Genomic DNA, 21,204 nt, shown 5'->3' with positions numbered 1-21,204 from the left:
CACTGATCCCTACTTTAACTAATGATGAGATAAAACTCACACTATTTTTTTTTCTTAGTTGTGACTACAGCAGTAACTACAACCACTCAGCATCTCACTACACACACGTAAGTAGGAAAGATCTATTTTATTTACACAGATTTACTATATTTATTAATTTATTTAAAGAAGAATGTCTGCTCAATGTGCAGCACCATGTTACTGAATCTTTTGAACAGTATATGAGATATTATCTTGCTAGTACTAATGTCTCATGTCATAAAAGCTTACTGACCACTTTATTAGGAACACGTGTACATTACAATCCCAGGTCTTTTGCCTGATAGTGTAATTGCAGTAATTACCAGCTTATGTGTGTATGTAAGTGTGAAGGAAAACACTGTAACTAATGAGGCTTTACTTACTCACTTTTTCTTTTATGTTTTGTGCAGATCTGAACTGAAGCACAATTCCAGTATATATATACATATGTATGTATATATAAAATTCATGCAAACTGTTATTCTTAACACATTTCTGATTTAATATCAAATTCTCACATACATCAGGATCTGAAACTGCAGTATCTAACAGCAATGAAACTATATCATTAAATAGTATACTTTCTTGCTAGTAGAAACTTTTTCATATCTTATGCAGGCCTGTAGATTCATTAAAACATGCACTCTCAATTTTCTATCTATAAGGGATTGGATTGACCAGAATCTTATGTATAATATGAAGTCAAATATTTCATGTAGTCAAGCCATAATTTCTTACAGTACTATAACTTTTATGTTTTAAATAGATCTGTCTCGAAGCCCAGTGCAGGTAATATCATTTGTACATTTCTGAGAAGTTTAGTGTAACTGTTCCTCTTAACACATTTCTAATTGTAATAATTTCTCACCTACAGCAGCATCTGAGACTACAGATAACAGTGATAAAACCACGTGAGTGTCTAAAAAACATTCAGAACAAATTTAGACCAAGTGCTGCCAAAGCTTTAGCGCCATCATCTGGTCAAACTTGAGCCTAATTAGAAGATCATTTACAAGGTTTTGAACCATGTGTCCAAATTTTAAAAGCCTCTTTTGACCTGTATTTTTCCTAAGAGAGAATAAAATGAAACTTATTCCATACCTTTTATTTATTTATTTATTTATTTATTTATTTATTTATTTATTTATTTATTTATTTATTTATTTATCTTTTTTTGTGCCTTAAAGGAATTGAGGCTTTTACAGTTACACATATATCAACAACTATAAATTACTCTGGAATCCCTTTGTTTAAAATTATGGCTCTACTTTTTTGCAATTGCTAAGCACTTTAAGCCACATGGTGGCGCTAGCAGGTAGCACTAGAGCCTCACAGCTTCAGGGTCGGCAGGTTGAACCTGAGGTCTGGTTACTTTCAGTTTATGATCCTTAACCTCTCAGAAACATACCAGTAGATTGACTTGGTTCCAGATAAATGAATTTTTGATGAATCCATTGAATAAATATTTTGCACTGTAATTGATTCAACCAATTTGTGCCAACAAATGTGTGTCTATAGTCTGGAGACCCAGATCTACTGTTCTCTATTGGCCTTTCTATTGCTACTTATCATCCTGGTCATCATCATCTGTCTGCTAAGAAGGAAATTCAGTAAGTGTCTCTGGTGGTGTGTCATTCGTTTTCATGTTGGTTAGTGTTCTACTATATTATTTTAAAATAGACATTCAGACACAATACAGTGTTTCCAAAATCAGAGGACTGATCAAAGGTTAATTAGATAAATTAGGCAGGAGTCAAACAGAATAATTAACACCATATCCAGAATCACAGGGCAAAAATGCAGTGTAATAAACGTGACTCTTCTTAAAATGTATTTATTTCTTACTTCTTTCTAACATCCAGGGAGTCAAATCAGGACCAGAGGGGGGAGCAATGACCCCACTGTTCACACAGTCAGTATTGTGTTTGATGTGTGATCAGCAATCCACTAAACCAATTCAATAATTAATTTCCGTATTATTATTATTAAATATTATTATTTATTTTATTTTTTTCATTATTAAATAAATGCATGTACATGCATTAGCATGTATTTATTATTACTGAAGATTTATTAATGTATTTTTTTCACATCCAGTCTTCAGCATTGAAAGATAATGATGACGTGACCTACAGTTCTGTGAAAATTGTTTCCAAAAATAAAACCGTGAGTGAATTATTTTAAATGAAGTTGATTCCAGTAGAATCTCAGCTATAAAGCTAAATGTATAAATCCATAATCAACAGTTTCCCCACTAGTCAGGAACTGGTTTAATATTACTCCTATTATTCTTTATTTATTTCCTGTTCTAGGGGTCTCCAATAGTCGTTGAAGGTGAGACCATCTACAGCAGTGTAGTTTGCCAGTAACAGGTGTGTGATAAATAAATAATATATGTATATAATCTTAAACCACTCAAATACAGTATGTAGAGTAAAATGACAAAACTTTCACTCTGCAATTTTTTTTTTGTAGTGACTGATGAACTGTTTGGCTGGAAGGAAACTGTGTGATGCCTCAGGGATCTCTACTGGGTTCTCTATATTGTTATTGTATTTCCTGTTTGTTTATTTATTTTAGCTCCCCACTATTAATTATCTTGCCTTTTCATACTTAGTATACAGTTCACAACAGGATTTCAATAATTTAACTCTATAACCTCTGTATTGTTTCCTTACAAAACAAATTTCAACAAGGGGCAAAAGATAAAAATGAAACATTATGGAAATACCCAATGACACACCAAATAAACGTTTCTTCCAATTAATTGTCCTTGAATAGAAATAACTTGGATAAAAAAAAAATAAAAAAAAAACGTAGTGCAGTTCAGTGTCTATTCTGTTGCAATGAAAAATTAAGAAAAAAAATCAAGGAAAAATGCAAATATGTAACTCCAAGGTAAAGGGAACAGTATATAGCTCGTGTTCACAGATGTAGTAAAATCCAGGGGGAGAAAAAAGTGAAGGAAAAAGAAGAAAAGGAAAATGGTACACGTATGATACTACGACAAAGATAAGCATGGAAAATTATGCAGGTTCCTGAGAAAAAAACAAGGGTTGCTCGCCAGTTTCCACCAATTTTGATCATTCCTAGCAGGTAGAAACGATTCTAATTCCAGAACTCCAAGAACTCCTCATCCAGCATTAAAGAGAGATGGCATCAAAATGGAGAAGGGGGAACAAAAACAAAACCCAATCTTCAAAGACAAGGAAGGAAAATAATAAAGTGCAGTAAATTTCTATTTACCCACATTGAAAAAGATTTTTTTGAAATACTAATGTAATAAATGTTCAAAATGCATCAACACATTTACTTTCACTCAATTCCTTTTTTCCACCATTACCTGATAGAATATAACTAACAATAAATAATTACTTCTTTAATTTATCTGCGTGCACTTAATTAGTTTATAGCTTATAGCACGTGAGACATTTAATCAGTAAATCAACCCTTAATTTATCACTTCACTCAGATTTTCAAACATATTTCAGAGGAATTACGGATTACAGCATCATTTTAAAACACCTGACATAACAAAAGACTGAATAATACACGAACCATATACAGTGAGGAAAATAAGTATTTGAACACCCTGCTATTTTGCAAGTTCTCCCACTTAGAAATCATGGAGGGGTCTGAAATTGTCATCGTAGGTGCATGTCCACTGTGAGAGACATAATCTAAAAGAAAAATCCAGAAATCACCATATATGATTTTTAAACTATTTATTTGTATGATACAGCTGCAAATAAGTATTTGAACACCTGTCTATCAGCAAGAATTCTGACCCTCAAAGACCTGTTAGTCTGCCTTTAAAATGTCCACCTCCACTACATTTATTATCCTAAATTAGATGCACCTGTTTGAGGTCGTTAGCTGCATAAAGACACCTGTCCACCCCATACAATCAGTAAGAATCCAACTACTAACATGGCCAAGACCAAAGAGCTGTCCAAAGACACTAGAAACAAAATTGTACACCTCCACAAGGCTGGAAAGGGCTACGGGGAAATTGCCAAGCAGATTGGTGAAAAAAGGTCCACTGTATGCGCAATCATTAGAAAATGGAAGAAGCTAAACATGACTGTCAATCTCCCTCGGACTGGGGCTCCATGCAAGATCTCACCTCGTGGGATCTCAATGATCCTAAGGAAGGTGAGAAATCAGCCCAGAACTACACAGGAGGAGCTGGTCAATGACCTGAAAAGAGCTGGGACCACCGTTTCCAAGGTTACTGTTGGTAATACACTAAGACGTCATGGTTTGAAATCATGCATGGCACGGAAGGTTCCCCTGCTTAAACCAGCACATGTCCAGGCACGTCTTAAGTTTGCCAATGACCATTTGGATGATCCAGAGGAGTCATGGGAGAAAGTCATGTGCTCAGATGAGACCAAAATAGAACTTTTGGGTCATAATTCCACTCACCATGTTTGGAGGAAGAAGAATGATGAGTACCATCCCAAGAACACCATCCCTACAGAGAAGCATGGGGGTGGTAGCATAATGCTTTGGGGGTGTTTTTCTGCACATGGGACAGGGCGACTGCACTGTATTAAGGAGAGGATGACCGGGGCCATGTATTGCGAGATTTTGGGGAACAACCTCCTTCCCTCAGTTAGAGCATTGAAGATGGGTCGAGGCTGGGTCTTCCAACATGACAATGACCCGAAGCACACAGCCAGGATAACCAAGGAGTGGCTCTGTAAGAAGCATATCAAGGTTCTGGTGTGGCCTAGCCAGTCTCCAGAAATAAACCCAATAGAGAATCTTGGGAGGGAGCTCAAACTCTGTGTTTCTCAGCGACAGGCCAGAAACCTGACTGATCTAGAGAAGATCTGTGTGGAGGAGTGGGCCAAAATCCCCCCTGCAGTGTGTGCAAACCTGGTGAAAAACTACAGGAAACGTTTGACCTCTGTAATTGCAAACAAAGGCTACTGTACCAAATATTAACATTGACTTTCTCAGGTGTTCAAATACTTATTTGCAGCTGTATCATACAAATAAATAGTTAAAAATCATACATTGTGATTTCTGGATTTTTTTTTTAGATTATGTCTCTCACAGTGGACATGCACCTACGATGACAATTTCAGACCCCTCCATGATTTCTAAGTGGGAGAACTTGCAAAATAGCAGGGTGTTCAAATACTTATTTTCCTCACTGTATAAATAAGGTAGTTTTACTTATTTATTTATTAAAAAATAAGGGAACTAAAGCTCGAAAATCAGCTCGAGTTCTCATTTAGATATTTTTTTCCCCTTTTATTACTGCAAAAAAAAAAAAAAAAAAAAAAAAAAAAAGCATACCAACTTTAAGGTTTTTCCGCTACCTACTGGATTGCAGTATGAAACGCAACTTGATGGGAAGCAATGCAGATTTAAAAAACAACACAATAACAAAATAAAACACATTATTACCTGAATAATTACATTTGATTTCATATTCTTCAGTATTGTAACATTTAAATATGTAAATAATTTGTTGTTAATTCTATTATTTCTTCATTCTATTATCTCCATAAGTGAATAGTTTTTAATACCTTATTCTTTTAGTCATTAAAAATAGCTTGTGCCTTTCGGTATTTGTTGTTGTTTATTCTAATAATATATCAGATACTCTTTCAAGAATTCCACATTTTTCTAAATTTCCATTTTCATGTTTTCCTGTCTTGTATAACTTTTCGTTTAGTGCTGTATGGCCGAATCTTTATCTTGTCATAATCACATCATTTCCTTCACACCCCTACATTTTTTGTAATGCATATAGATGTCTTCTTTTTGTTTCTGTGTCCCAAATGTTCTGCCATCTCCTTTTCATCCTGTACCCAATCAGTCCTTTTATTTCTGCCTTTCTCAAACACACCCTAATTCTAATATCTGGTTCCTTTAGGTTCCTCTTTTGCCAAATGATCCACTACCTCGTTCCCCAATATAACCACATGTGCTGGTACCTATAAAAAACTGACTCTTATGCCTATGTTCTCAAAATGATAAAATTTTTACGATAATTCATATGTAAGATATTTCTGTGTTGTGGAGATTCAACACTCTAAACTTTCCAGTGCTGATTTTGAGTCTGTGTTTTCTAGTATCTTTTTTTTACTGGATGTCTTAAAGTCAGAAGGAAAAAAATTAAGAATAAAAAATAGAGTAAAAAAAGGTACTAGAAAACTGTTTATTCCTTTTATTGGATGTCTTTCATCCTGCCCTTTTATATTGATCCAGGATGTCATCTTTAATTTTTTCCTTCTGACTTCTATTCTGACATTTTGTACTTTTGCTATATTCGTGCTCCCCTCCTCATCTCATCTTTGCTTCCCTCTACAAACTGCTACATGTCCATATCTTTGACATTTATAACATCTTAACAAATGGATGGGCCGCATAACATACATGGCCCAGGTAAATCCTTAAAGGCAATTTTTCCTCATCAAAAAGAATCACTGAGAGACTGCCCTTCCTTTTCTTGTCTTTACATAATGTACTCTTCTCACCACCTTCACTTCTGCTCCAGAGATGCTCTCTTTGATTCTTTCTATTGATACCTCAGTCGGAATTCCAGATATCACTTCTCTTACTCAATTCTTCTTTTCTGGAGTTGAACATATACCCTTTTGCCCCTAATATAGTCTTTAACCCAAGTGCCTTTTTTGCTGCTTGTTGTCTTTGCAAAACAATAACAGTTTCCCGTCTCTTGTTTCCATGCAGTGAATCTGTGAAATCACATCATTTATCGCTTTTGTTAACTTTAAAAGATTTATTTTCAAAATCAAATGTTATCATTACCTTATGTTCTTTCTTTCTTCTCCTTATTTGGTGACTTCCTTTTTCACTATCAGAGTCTGAAACCTGACCCAGTTTTTTTTTTCTTTTCCTGTTTTCAACTATATTCCACTCATTACCTCCGCTTCCTCTGTTTTCAATTCCAGCTTCTTCTTCCTCCAATCCTCCCGCTTCCGGAATCCCCATAAGCTGCTTTTGGACGTAAAAGTAAATTAGAATTGAACTGAATTATAACAAATTGACACATTTTTTTTTCTATTTGTGCTGGCCAATTATATAAAAAAAAAATGTTTCTCTGACTTGGTTAATGACTTTATATGTGATATATGTGTGTTTAGGGTGCACTGTATAAACTACACTGAATTTGATCTATACTACATCTTTTCACAGGAATTTGTGGCTCTAGGAAAGAAAATCAATCCTGAGCATCCACTTATTATACAAACCAGCACATTCTTTCTATTTAAAAGGCAAGTCAATTTATATACAACTGGAATACATCAGAAAAACAACACGTACGTGCTCTATATTGCAACAAGTAAATCCAAGGGTGCAAATTACAAAGTCATGTTACCCACGTATGACGTTGCTATTTGGCAAATATTCATATCGTCCTGGTATCAGTTACTTGGACATTTAATCGGTTCACTGCACACTGTGGTTTTAAACAACATTGTAAGTTTAGAAGAAAGAGGAAGTACTTGATCTGCTACAGACACAGACACAACTTTGGAGAGAAGCAACAAATCTGACTGAGTTACTCTGCTGTACTTGTTTATCCTATTTTACATTCGAAGACCCTTCTCAGTCATCATCCAGATATTTAAGTCTTTAAAGACAGAAAGACAGACCAGACAGGTTTTGCTCAATTGTGTAGGCGACAAATAGAAAGAGAGAAAGATAAATAAAAATTTCATTAAAAAAATTGCATACAATATTGCCAAAGCATCAGTATAATAATGGAGCAAAAATATAATAAAAAAACTAAATGTAAATAAATGAAATGAGATGGATCACTGAAAATAAATAAAGATTTAATAAACAAGATAAAGAAACGTCACTGACTTGCCTGGCACGCTTGTGGTTTTAGATCAGTAGGTAGCAGGAAGAGGAACTGATAAAGCTTTTACAGAACATGTTCGGAAACAGAACACAAGAAAACCTTTTTTCCAGCATCAAAACAATTCTCACATAAACTACATTTTCATTTTTATTGTTTTCATTTCAAGTAAGTACATTTCTCATGCACTCTTCTATTCTATTTTGTATTCATAAACTGTAAAAAGTAATAATTTGAGTTTACGCAGAAAACCTGTGAAAACTGATTGCCTCAAATATTTGAGTTGCTAAAGCTTGCTATAGAAACTTGTGTATTTGTACAGGTTACCAGAAAACTTGAGTACTTTAACTCACTTTGACAAGTTCAGCCAACTTACAAATTTGAGTTAAGCTTAGTACAAAGAACTCTCTAAAAGTAGATACCTTAACAGATGATAGACAAGAGGCAACCTTTTTTTTTGTAAATTCTGTGCTGCCTAATCAGAAACATGTAAAAATAAAAAACGAGCCTGCATTTACAGTACATCAACATCACCTCATCAGGACACCAGACAGAACCTTTGCTATGTTTCCACACGGACGGTTAATGAGGTGATACCGGAGAAACTGTACGTCTTCTAATCTGAGTAAAGAAAGGACGTCTTGAATAAACTTGTGTCATGTTGGAGGTTTTAATTTCGCCTCTTATATGTATTTATTTAGAAGGTTTTTTCAATAAAAAAATAGTCAAACTGAAAAGCGTGCGTTAATAAAATTAATGCTTTTAAAATAAATTTTTGTTATTAACGCGTTCATTTGGACAGCTCTAATTAATATATTAACACAAAACAAATTTCAAATTTTGTATCAATCATAGAAAAGATGATGATGATGATGGTCAGGTGATCAGGAATGTCTCTGTTCTAAGTCGTGTTTACATCACTGACTCCCTCTGTCTCATCCATGTTAACCCCAGACTTCTTGTTGCTTTCTGTCGTGCTCATTGTTATCTTCGTAAACTAGTCTACGTTTGTGGTGTGTGAGAGCCAGGAAATGACAAGAAATATGTTGATGGGCTGAAAACAGCGAGAAGAAAAAATATTGACATTTCACTAAATAGGTTACAACTTACTTAAATAATTAAGTAATGAGCCTGTGTTGTAACAAGTAGAAAGTACAGATATTTGTTTAAAAATTTAATGAGTAAAAGTAAAAAGTTGTCTGAAAAGTAAAATACTGATACCTGAAAAATCTACTTGAGTACCGATACTTCGTTACTTCCCACCTCTGTAGATCATGCAGTAGAGGTAGCAGGAAGAGAAACTGCTTGAGTTTCTGTAGACACAGAAACAAATTCACAGGGAAGCAGGACACAAGAAAACCTCCCAGTTTTTTGAACATCAGAACAATTCTAACATGAGCTGCGTTTTTATATTTATTCTGTTCACTTCAAGTAAGTACATTTCTCATGCACTCTCCTATATTACATTCATATGCAGAATAAACCAGTAATATCTTATATTATTAAATGTTTTATTGTTTCGGATTAATAGTAATGTTTTTCTGTTCTGATTCCAGATGTTGTCATTTCTCAGTCAGCATCCAGAAAGTTAAGTCTTCAAACTGGAGCATCTGTTACCATCCCATGTCCTTATGATAGGAAATATATATATCATAAGAAATACTGGTGCTATGATGCTGATTCAGCATACAATTACTGCAAAATTCAGGCGTATGCCAACGAGACACAGGGGAAAGTGACTAACTGATAATCCATCTGAGAGTCTCTTTACTGTGACTATGAAAGATCTCCAGACAGGAAACACTGGATCATACTGGTGTGCTGTAGAGATAGAAGGACCTGCATATGATGTTACAGAATACCTTTATATCACAGTGAAAGCAGGTATTAAGTTACAATCTGCAAATAATTAGTAAATTTAGAATTATTATAGTTTTAAAGATTATTAAGACTAATAGAATATTTAATTTGTGTTCAGCTCCTGATCTGTCTGTGATGGAGAGCAGTGTGAGTGGTGAGGAAGGAGGCAGCATCACAGTTCAGTGTCTCTACAGCGCTGCGTATCAGAACAGACAGAAGCAGTGGTGCAGATTCAGAGACAGAAGCTGCAACTCAGTGAGGAGGACTGACACATCCCATAATTCAGCAGTGCACATCAGTGATGATGGGAAAAGTTCATTCAGTGTGCAGATGAGTGGACTGAAGAAGAGTGATGGTGGCTGGTACTGGTGCAGTGCAGGAGATCTGGAGGTTCCTGTTCACATCAGTGTCTGTGATCCACCTCCAGGTATCATCACACACACTGATTCCTACTTTAATATGAAAATCACACTGATTATTTGTAATTATTTATTGTTTTTTTTTTTTTTTACCACAGCTACAGTGATTACAACCACTCACCATGTCACTATGTACATGTAAGTAGGAAAGTTCCATTTTATTTATACATGTTTGCCTCTCCCAGGCTGAGACAAGCTAGCTAAGTTGGGGGTTGGCCGATCTCTTCTCACGATGTCTAGCTTTTCTTGAAAATTAATTTTTTAGTATGTCCTAGACCAAATCAATTTCTCTTCCTCCATAGGCATACTTTTTTTTTTTTTTTATCTTAGATGTATTAATATGTGCAGAGCCACACATGGGTTTTGCCACTCGAACTTGGCTGTAACAGTTTCCCTCTGACTCACAAACTGCATCTGTAGCAAACTGCACAAGCTCACATATATATGTTTCACAATGATAATATACCATAATGATATATATCATTTCACAATGGCTGATAGAGCAGAAGAAATTGATTTGGTCACAGATACACTTACAAGGACATTTACGAGATTTGCGAAACAGCTGGACATCTTGAGAAAAGTTTGGCCCAAACATTTCAAAACAGTCTATAATGTGCACAAAACACACAATTTGCCTTAATTTCAAATTCCCAGGAAAACCCCAATGCACAGAAAAAAATGCCCACCACTGGTGCTAACATATGTGTGTCTATAGGGAGAAGGTTAAGACCCTGATCCACTGGTACCTGGCAGCCTTTCTTTTGCTACTGGTGATACTGGTCATCATCAGCTGCCTGCTAAGAAAGAAATGCAGTAAGTGTCCCTGGTGTGTCATTTGTTTAGCCTTTTTTGCGTGTGCAGCAGCAGGATTGTGTTAGTTGGTGTTCGACTGTATTATGTAAAATAGACAGGACACAGGGTCAAACACAATACAGTATAGACCCAATACAGAGGACAGATCCAAAGAGTAATCAGATAAATCAAGCAAAAGCCATAAAGATAATCAGATAAGCAATACCAATATCTAATATAAAAAAGAAAAACAAGAAAACAGACAAACATGTAAAGGGTCAGATATGATGAGCAATTACAGTATAACAGAATATCACTTGGGTGATGTTGCCCCCTGTATAATAATATTGTTATAATTAGTTTTTTTTATTTAGATTATTATTTGATTATCTGTTTATTCAAAATATAACTGAATTTATTTGACTTAGATTAAATTTATTCATTTGTTCTTTTAAACTTTCAGAAGCAGAAAATCAAATCAAGACCAGAGAGGGGAGCAGTGACACCACTATTCACACAGTTAGTACAGCATTCAATGTGTGGTGTAATGCAAACCCAAACAATTTCACCATTTAATTACTTTTAGTATTTTTAAAAATGACCTCTCATCATCATCATCATCATCATCATCATCATCATCATCATCATCATCATACTCAGTTACATATCAGTGCAGTAGCTTAACTGGAAATGAACATTTTTTCAGGCGGAGACAGAGGGTACATACAGCTCAGTTGTTACATAGTAAGCACATTAGTATATTAGCAATTTTCCTTTTAAACGGAATATTGTATTAAATGAAGAGCATAAAATATGTAGCATCACAATAACTTACGACATAAATAGTCATATCATATAGAGGTGTGTGTGTGTGTGTGTGTGTGTGTGTGTGTGTGTGTGTGTGTGTGTGTGTGTGTGTTTAACACAACAATCGATTTTTTTAATTCAACATCAATTTCTCATCATTATCATTATTGTTGTTATTATTATTTAAATTACTATGAATAAAAAGTATTAAAGATCACTGTAGATTTAATAAAGCATTTTTTCACATCCACAGTCTTCAGCATTGAAAGATAATGAGGACGTGACCTACAGCTCTGTAAAAATTACTTCCAAGGATAAAACTGTGAGTAAATTCCTTTAAATGAAGTTTTTTCCGGTAGAATCCCAGCTATAAATCTTAATGTATAAATCCATAATAAACACTTTCTCACTAATCTGCCAGGGACTGGTTTAATATTGAGACTCTTATCAGTGTTTATTCATATCCTGTTCTAGGGGTCTCCAATAGTCGTTGAAGGTGAGACCATCTACAGCAGCGTAGTTTGCCAGTAACAGGTGTGTGATAAATAAATAATATATGTATATAATCTTAACCCACTCAAATACAGTATGTAGAGTAAAATTACAAAACTTTCACTCGGCAACTTTTTTTTTTCTGTAGTGACTGATGTACTGTTTGGCTGAAAGGAAACTGTGGGTGATGCCTCAGGGATCTCTACTGGGTTCATGTTCATCATGCATCAAAGTCACATGACCCTCAGTCTATCAGGAAACTCAAAACAGTTCCATCTACACCAGCTGTCATCATGTTGAGCTACACAGTATTACAACAAGCCCTTAAATACAACCAGGAACCTACACAACACGACAAATATAAATATAAGGAAAAATCTGTTGATGTTTGTATAAATGCAAGGACCAACATTTACATTGTAATGAATATTTGAAGTTTCTGTCATTATTGTTTTACTTATAATAATAATTTATCACTTTTTTATTGTGGCAGTGTTTGCGTGTATTAGCGGTGTGTATTTGCCACTTATTTACTAATCAGCAAAACTATTCCATTTATGGTCACATTATTATTTATTCTGGTATAATTTAAAGTAATTTTGACATAATTTCTAAACGTAATAGATGTGAACTGTTGCATAAATAAAGATCACACCACACCAGCGTTAATTTATTTAATTTGATGGACTCATCTCAGGGCTGATCCACATCATCAGAAGGAAGAAATGTGGAATAAATAAGTAATTATTTTGTTGTAGATGCATTTTTGGTTTGTGTCATTGTATCACTTGAAATAGTTTCCTTGATTATTACCTCAATCAAAACTCTTTTTATAGAATCCTGCACTAAAGACCCACTTAGATTAAGGTAGTTCTTTCTTTCTTTCTTTCTTTCTTTCTTTCTTTCTTTCTTTCTTTCTTTCTTTCTTTCTTTCTTTCTTTCTTTCTTTCTTTCTTTCTTTCTTTCTTTCTTTCTTCCTTTCTTTCTTTCTTTCTTTCTTTCTTTCTTTCTTTCTTCCTTCCTTTCTTTCTATCTTTCTTTCTTTCTTTCCTTCTTTCTTTCTTTCTTTCTTTCTTTTTTTTTCATAATTTTTTATTGTGTGAAATTAAAAACTTAAAAAAATGAATACTCTCTTAGTCAATCGAGAGTCTCAGTCAAACAGCACAAGTGCAATATCATATATTAACATAGGACTAAGGAATATGACATTGTATTGCTGATTACAATAACCTTGATGTTGTGTTTCTACTTTACTCTGACCTGCTGAATGACTGTATGACTCACAGGCAGGCAGATGCACGTGCAGGGAAACAGTAAAATCCACCAACAGAGGAAACTGATAAATGTGGTTAGCAGAAAGACAGACTAGACAGGATATGCTCAATTGTGTGGGTGACAAACAGAAAGAGAGAAAGATAAATACAATTTTCATAATACTTCATTAGCATAATTGTTTGCATACAATATTGCCAGAGCATCAATATAATAATGGAGGCAAAAATATAATAAGTCAAAATGTAAATAAATAAAATAAAACAGATCACAAAAAAAAAAAAAAAATGTTTAAGATTAATAAACATCACTGATTTAAGGCACGCTTGTGGTTTTAGATCATAGAGTAGGTAGCAGGAAGAGGAACTGCTAAAGCTTTTACAGAACATGTTCGGAAACAGAACACAAGAAAACCTGTTTTTTCAACATCAAAATAATTCTCACATGAGCTACATTTTTATTTGTATATTTTTCATTTCAAGTAAGTACATTTCTCATGCACTCTTCTATTCTATTTTATATTCATAGACTGTAAAAAGTAATAATTTGAGTTTACGTAGAAAACCTGTGGAAACCGATTGCCTCAAATATTTGAGTTGCTAAAGCCTGCTATAGAAACTTGTGTATTTGTACTGGTTACCAGAAAACTAGAGTACTTTAACTCACTTTAACAAGTTCAGCCAACTTACAAATTTGAGTTAAGCTTAGTACAAAGAACTCTCAAAAAGTAGTTACCTTAACAAAACTTCTTGTTCATATTACTAGAAGAAATGTGTGGAAACTGATTGACCTCTATTTCTCAAGTTGCACACAAAACTTGAAGGTATTAATACAAAGACAGACAACAGATTACTAAATCTTATTGTTGTTTATTTATTTTACAGTGTGAAGGAAAAAAATGTAATAACCTATTAAAAAAATAAAAAATTAACAACCGCTTGTAATTGTATTCAGTAAAAACTGTATTCGCTGTTTTTAGGGGTTTTTTTGTGCCAATAATTTGCACTAGATTTTCTTTTTTGCAGCAGCAACAGTATAAACTGTTAGTCCAATACACTAGACGGTCTTAAGTACTGTTTAATAAAAATGTTTGTGTAACTACTGCATTCACCTGAAAGTTAACACAACACAGCCTATTCAAGTAAAATAAACAAATTTGCCATATTAATCATATTTACAAGCTTTTTGTAAGTAGATTCAGTGATTACTTTTTACAGTGTACACAAAATAAATATTGGTAACTAAAAAGCCTAAAGTACTGAAGAAATGTATCAGTAATATATTGTATTTTATCAAATATATTGTATTGTATTGTATCAAATATTTTATTGTTACTGAGTAACAGTGGTGTTTTTCTGTTCTAATTGCAGATGTTCCCATTTCTCAGTCAGCATCCAGGCAGTTAAGTCTTCAAACTGGAGCATCTGTTACCATCCCATGTCCTTATGATAGGAAATATTTACATCATAAGAAATACTGGTGCTATGATGCTGCTTCAGCATACAATTACTGCACAATTCAGGCGTATGCCAACGAGACACAGGGGAAAGTGACAGTAACTGATAATCCATCTGAGAGTCTCTTTACTGTGACTATGAAAGATCTCCAGACAGGAAACACTGGATCATACTGGTGTGCTGTAGAGATAGAAGGACCTGCATATGATGTTACAGAATACCTTTATATCACAGTGAAAGCAGGTATTAAGTTACAATCTGCAAATAATTAGTAAATTTAGAATTATTATAGTTTTAAAGATTATTAAGACTAATAGAATATTTAATTTGTGTTCAGCTCCTGATCTGTCTGTGATGGAGAGCAGTGTGAGTGGTGAGGAAGGAGGCAGCATCACAGTTCAGTGTCTCTACAGTGCTGCGTATCAGAACACACAGAAGAAGTGGTGCACATTCAGAGACAGAAGCTGCAACTCAGTGAGGAGGACTGACACATCCCATAATTCAGCAGTGCACATCTAGAATTCTAGATTTTCTAGAATTCTTTTTCTAGAATTCTAGAAAAAGTTCATTCAGTGTGCAGATGAGTGGACTAAAGAAGAGTGATGGTGGCTGGTACTGGTGCAGTGCAGGAAATCTGGAGGTTCCTGTTCACATAAGTGTTCATGATCCACCTCCAGGTATCATCACAAACACTGATCCCTACTTTAACTAATGATTAGATCAAAATTACAGTGATAATTTTTTGTTTCTTAGTTGTGACTACAGCAGTGACTACAATCACTCACCATGTCACTACACACACGTAAGTAGGAAAGATCTATTTCACTTGTATAAATAATATAACTTATTCAAAGATGAATTTGTGCTTGATGTGCAATAAATCTACAGGTGTTTAATCTCCTGATCAGTTTTTGAAATATTATCTTTCAAATTGTAATTTATTGTGTCATAAGAGCTTACTGACCAGTTTATTAGGAAAACATGGACACCTGCTTATTGCCAAAAAAAGCAGGAAAAAATATTACAATCTCGATGATCTCATGTTTAAAGTAAAACTTTTAATTATTTAATCATTCAAATATTTAAGCTTTAATTTCTGCCTTTATCTAATATGTTTTTAACAGATCTGTCACGAATCACACTTCAGGTAGAATCAGATGTACATACTTAAAAAAAATGTGTGCCACTTTTACTCTTAATACGTTTCTAAATGTAATTATTTCTCACTTGCAGTAGCTTCTGAGACTACAATTTCTAGCAGTAATAAAACCAAGTGAGTTTCTGAAGATCATTTGGCTCTGCTTTTCTGTTATTGCATCGACCAGTAGCATGATATATTTAATTAGTGATTAAGTGAATGAATGAATGAATAATTTGCACTGTAATTAATTCATCCAGTTTGTGCTAACAAATGTTTGTCTATAGTGAAAGGGTTGAGTCCCTGGTTCACTGGTACCTGGTGGCTTTTCTTTTGCAAATATTGATCCTGGTCATCATCATCTTCCTGCTAAGAAAATGCAGTAAGTCCCATGTCCCTGGTGTGTCATTTGTTTTGCATTATATTTGCATTTGCAGCAGCAAGATCATGTTAGTTGATGTTCTACTATATCATTTAAAATGGACAGGACAAAGGATCAAACACACTACAGTGTTTCCAAAATTAAAATTAAAAGTCAAACATGATAATCAACACTATATCCAAAGAGAAAAAATGGAAACATAAAACAACAAAACAGAAAAGAATATCAAGGCTAAGATGATGATCAGCAAATACATATAACATATATATGTGATATGTAGAGAGAACATGAGAGAAACAACTAAAAAGTCTCTAAACATAGGTGAAGGTCCACTATATTCAAAATCAGAGAGCAAAAAAAGGAAAATGGAGAAAATATCAAGGGTCAGATATGATTGCTCAGACCTTCCATGAATAGTTACAGCTGTTACACGTCAGTGTATGTGACCATGTGCTTCATGTAGCCTGTAGCGAGAACATGATGAAAAGTCTCTTAACTTGAGGCAAAGAGGATTATTATCATTATTATTATACCAGCCGATTATCCTCATTTAAAATATAATTAAACTCAATTGACTAAGAATAAAGTTATTTATTTTTATTTCTCTTTTATTTCAGAAAATCAAAGCAGGACCAGAGAGGGGTGCAATGGCACCACTGTTCACACAGTTAGTGCTGCATCCAATGTGTGGCCCAATGCAATTCAAAATCAGGTAACTATTTTGTTCCAGTTCCATGTAACATTTTAACCCCCTGCGATCATCATGATCATCATCATCATCATCATCATCATCATCAACATCATCATCATCATCATCATCATCATCATCATCATCATCATCATCACAGCTTAACAGGAAATTAAATTCTTTTCAGGCAGAGAGTGAGGAAACATACAACTCAATTTTTAAGTCAAGAAAGATGAAACCAGGAGAAAGGAACCTGGAGCAGGTTCAGCTTCACTGTAAAGAGCATGTACGTAGCACAGCTGATTGTGTAGTATAATCTTCTACGGTGTGCATGAGGAATATATTTTCAAATGCCTGTGTGAAGGCATATAGTATGTGTGTATATATATATATATAAAAACCTCACAAACTTGACTGAAGCTATAGACCACTTTCTATACAGCACTGTGACTGATCCAAAGATAACACATCAATCCACTTGTCCAATTTAACCCATTTTCTCACTTTCACAGTCTTCAACATTGAAAGATAATGATGATGTGACCTACAGTTCTGTAAAAATCACTTCCAAAAATAAAACGGTGAGTAAATTCCTTTGAATGAAGTTGATTCCAGTAGAATCCCAGCTATAAATCTTAATGTATAAATCCATAATAAACACTTTCATTACTAATCTGCCAGGGACTGGTTTGATATTGAGACTATGATAAGTCTTTATTTCTATCCTGTTCTAGGGGACTTCAAATGTTGTTGAAGCTGAGATCATCTACAGCAGCATAGTTTACCAGTAAGAGGTGTTTGATGAATAAATAATATACGTATTTAATCTTAACCCACTCAAATACAGTATGTAGGGTAGAATTACAAACTTTTCACACAGCAACTGTATTTATTCTCTTTAGAGACTGATGTACTGTTTGGCTGGAAGGAATCTCTGGGTGGTTCCTCAGGGATCTCTACTGGGTTCATGATCATCATACATCAAAGACACATGACTAACTTCCAAAGATATTGCAAAAATACACCAGAAATACTCTATTTATGGACACATTTTTACTTTTTCTGATATTATTTTAAGTTATTTTGTATAAAATTGTAAGTTATTTTCTATGAGTTTTGTTAATTAATTAAAGTGGAAAAAGACAGGGACAAGTACAGACAAGGACACATTTCCTCGGACCTTTCCGCTGCACTATACTGACTCTTATACTTTCCCTGTTTGAGTTCATGTTTTGGTTTGTCGTTATTTTGTTAATTGTTTTGTGTTTGGCTTCATTTTATGTGTGTTTGGGTGTTTTCATTATTTCCCTTTTTTTCCCCTTCCACATTAGAACCTGCTTCCCTTTTCACAATTACATGACACATCGACGGATACTTGTTCATGTTATAGTAGCTAAATAAAAACTTGACTCTATCATCACCTTCTCTTTTTCACTCTACTGAAATGATTAAGAGAAAAAACAGTGACTAACTTAAAGCACACCATGGTTTTGGACCATATAGTGAGTTTCTACAGGCACACCAACAACTCACAAGATTCAAAAATGTTTTCAACATTAAAACAATTCTAACATGAGCTACTTTTTTTATCTTCATTCTGTCCATTTTAAGTAAGTACATTTCTCATGCAATCTTCTATCCTATTTTATATTTATTTACAGAATAAACCACTGATTTATCAAAAGCCAAAAAGAACTGAAGTCATGTATCAGAGACCAGCAATTTAATAAATTAATAAATATTGTATTGTCACTGAGTAAAAGTGGTGATAGGAATAGAAATATACAACATAAGAAATACTGGTTCTATCATGTTGATTTAACATACAGTTATTTTATAATTCAGGCTGATAATCCATCTGAGAGTCTCTTTACTGTGACTATGAAATATCTCCAGAAAGGAAACTCTGGATGGTACCGGTGTTCTGTATAGATAGAAGGAAAAACAGCACAGTGAAAGCAGGTTAAATTACAATCTGCAAAAAATTAGTGAATTTAGCTGTGCAGTGGTGTTCATGATTAATTCTATATAATTGCCTATACATTTATGTTACCTGACATTTATTGGCTTGTGCAATTTTCTCATGTCATAAGAATGTACTTACGATTTTATTAGGAACACCTGCTTATTGATTCAGTTACAACTCCATCCAAATGACTAGGGATCATCATCCTGATCTTATGTATATGTATGAAAGAAAACATTCATTTTTTATTAGTTTTAAACAGATCTGTCTTGAAGCACAATTCAGGCAGCACCAGATGTACAAATTTATGAATATTTGTGCAAACTGTGGTTCTTAACACATCTCGAATTGAAATTCTTTCTCAAGCACCACAGCATCTGAGACTTTGGTGTCCCGCAGTGATGAAACTTATTCTCGCTTTTTTGCTTAACATGCAAACCAGACACTGCACTATAAAAGCAAGAAGTGAACATGTGACTATTTCACAAGATTCCCAGAACCTTTCGCATGTCACAAGGGCTTATGTAAATTTACATGAAATCAATGTGCACCACATTTACATGAAAGGGAAAGTTAGTGCCGGTATTGTATATTGTTCTTCATTATAATATTGAAGAGAAATTGAACGTTACGAACAACACGTACTCTGGTTACAGAAGTTGAATACATGGGTAATGGAACATTGGTTATAATTATATAAATGTATTTATTTACTTTCTTTGTGAAGGATATTTACTTAAGGATTTTTTAAACTTAAAATAAAATATTCAACATTTTTTTTCAACTTTGGAAAATTTACAAAAAATAAAATACAAAGAACATAATCAGGTGCGACGTGTTCTTATGGACCTGTTTAGATTTTTCATCAGTTTAGCTGGTCAGTCACTAAATCATTGTGTATTGTGGTGTCAAACAACTGGAAGTTAAAAGAGGAAGTAACTGACCTTCTACAGACACAGGAACCACTTTACGTTGCTCGTTACACTGGCAGACACAGCAAACCAACATGAGCAAACCAACACCAGCAAAACAACTGATTGCACAAAACAAAAGAGAAGTCAAGTTTTTGTCTGACTTTAATGCATATATTAGATGTGTTTGCTAATTATACAGTAATCACTATGCTAACTGTTAACGCTAACTCAATAAGAGTCTAGTAAAAGCTATTGTTAATTATGAGGGTTGGCCTGGGAAAACTCCAACTTTTTTTTCTTTTTTTTTCACATTTTTTTTTTTTTTCAGGGAAAGGATTTTAAACAAAAGCTGTCTTTTCATTTTCTTTCTTTTTTCCTTCTTTCTTTCTTTCTTTCTTTCTTTCTTTCTTTCTTTCTTTCTTTCTTTCTTTCTTTCTTTCTTTCTTTCTTTCTTTCTTTCTTTATTCATTTATTTATTTATTTTAAGTTATTTTCTATGGGTTTTGTTAATTAATTTAAATGGAAACAGACAGGGACACATTTCCTTGGACCTTTTAGGTTTTGGTTTGTTGTTACGTTTTTAATTGTTTTGTGTTTGGCTTCATTTTATCTGTGTATGGGTGTTTTCATTATTTCCTTTTTTTTAATCCTTCCACATTAGAATCTGCTTCTCTTTCTTTCTTTCTTTCTTTCTTTCTTTCTTTCTTTCTTTCTTTCTTTCTTTCTTTCTTTCTTTCTTTCTTTCTTTCTTTCTTTCTTTCTTTCTTTTTCTTTCTTTATTTCTTTGTCTGTCTGTCTGTCTGTCTGTCTGTCTGTCTGTCTGTCTGTCTGTCTGTCTGTCTGTCTGTCTGTCTGTCTGTCTGTCTGTCTGCCACAGTGGCATCCAATGTGTTTGCCCCAGAATGCCCCATACAGTATACAGTGTGACTCTGGAGTTTTATGTTTTTTAACTCCTTACTTTTTTATTTTAATTTTAAATAAGTAATTAAAAAAAAAAACAGACCTACACAAGTACAGGAGGTTAGACAGACCACAACGGGCAAATGTATGTATGAGTAAAAATGAGTTCCCTCTGTTGGTCTAAAGGGAATAGTCTTATAGGAATAAAATATTTTTTTCGGCATTATTAAATATTACAGAATATTTA

At 33.9% G+C, this 21,204-nt stretch overlaps 1 protein-coding gene and 2 long non-coding RNA genes across 3 annotated transcripts in view; 2 read left to right on the top strand and 1 right to left on the bottom strand.

Annotated features, from left to right (window-relative positions):
• The window catches only part of LOC310717381 (uncharacterized protein), a 40,465-nt gene extending 21,874 nt beyond the window's left edge, over positions 1 to 18,591 (top strand). Inside the window, exons 13-18 of the mRNA XM_083525313.1 lie at positions 1,540 to 1,631; positions 17,107 to 17,201; positions 17,365 to 17,463; positions 17,690 to 17,758; positions 17,912 to 17,964; positions 18,080 to 18,591. Coding sequence (XP_083381439.1) covers positions 1,540 to 1,631; positions 17,107 to 17,201; positions 17,365 to 17,463; positions 17,690 to 17,758; positions 17,912 to 17,964; positions 18,080 to 18,086 — 415 coding nt within the window. The 3' untranslated portion in view covers positions 18,087 to 18,591. The remainder of the gene's footprint in view (positions 1 to 1,539; positions 1,632 to 17,106; positions 17,202 to 17,364; positions 17,464 to 17,689; positions 17,759 to 17,911; positions 17,965 to 18,079) is intronic.
• Positions 1 to 21,204, bottom strand: part of LOC310717408 — a 216,760-nt gene that overhangs the window by 38,252 nt on the left and 157,304 nt on the right. The window lies entirely within an intron of this gene.
• Positions 15,529 to 16,242, top strand: LOC310717405. Its single transcript, XR_014530821.1, has 4 exons — positions 15,529 to 15,646; positions 15,723 to 15,771; positions 16,094 to 16,116; positions 16,206 to 16,242. It is a non-coding gene; the product is annotated as an uncharacterized lncRNA (long non-coding RNA).

The sequence above is a fragment of the Silurus aristotelis genome (genome assembly GCF_946808225.1).
Source record: "Silurus aristotelis genome assembly, chromosome: 22".
Lineage (NCBI taxonomy): Eukaryota > Metazoa > Chordata > Actinopteri > Siluriformes > Siluridae > Silurus > Silurus aristotelis.
This window is presented reverse-complemented; position numbering and strand designations above follow the sequence as displayed.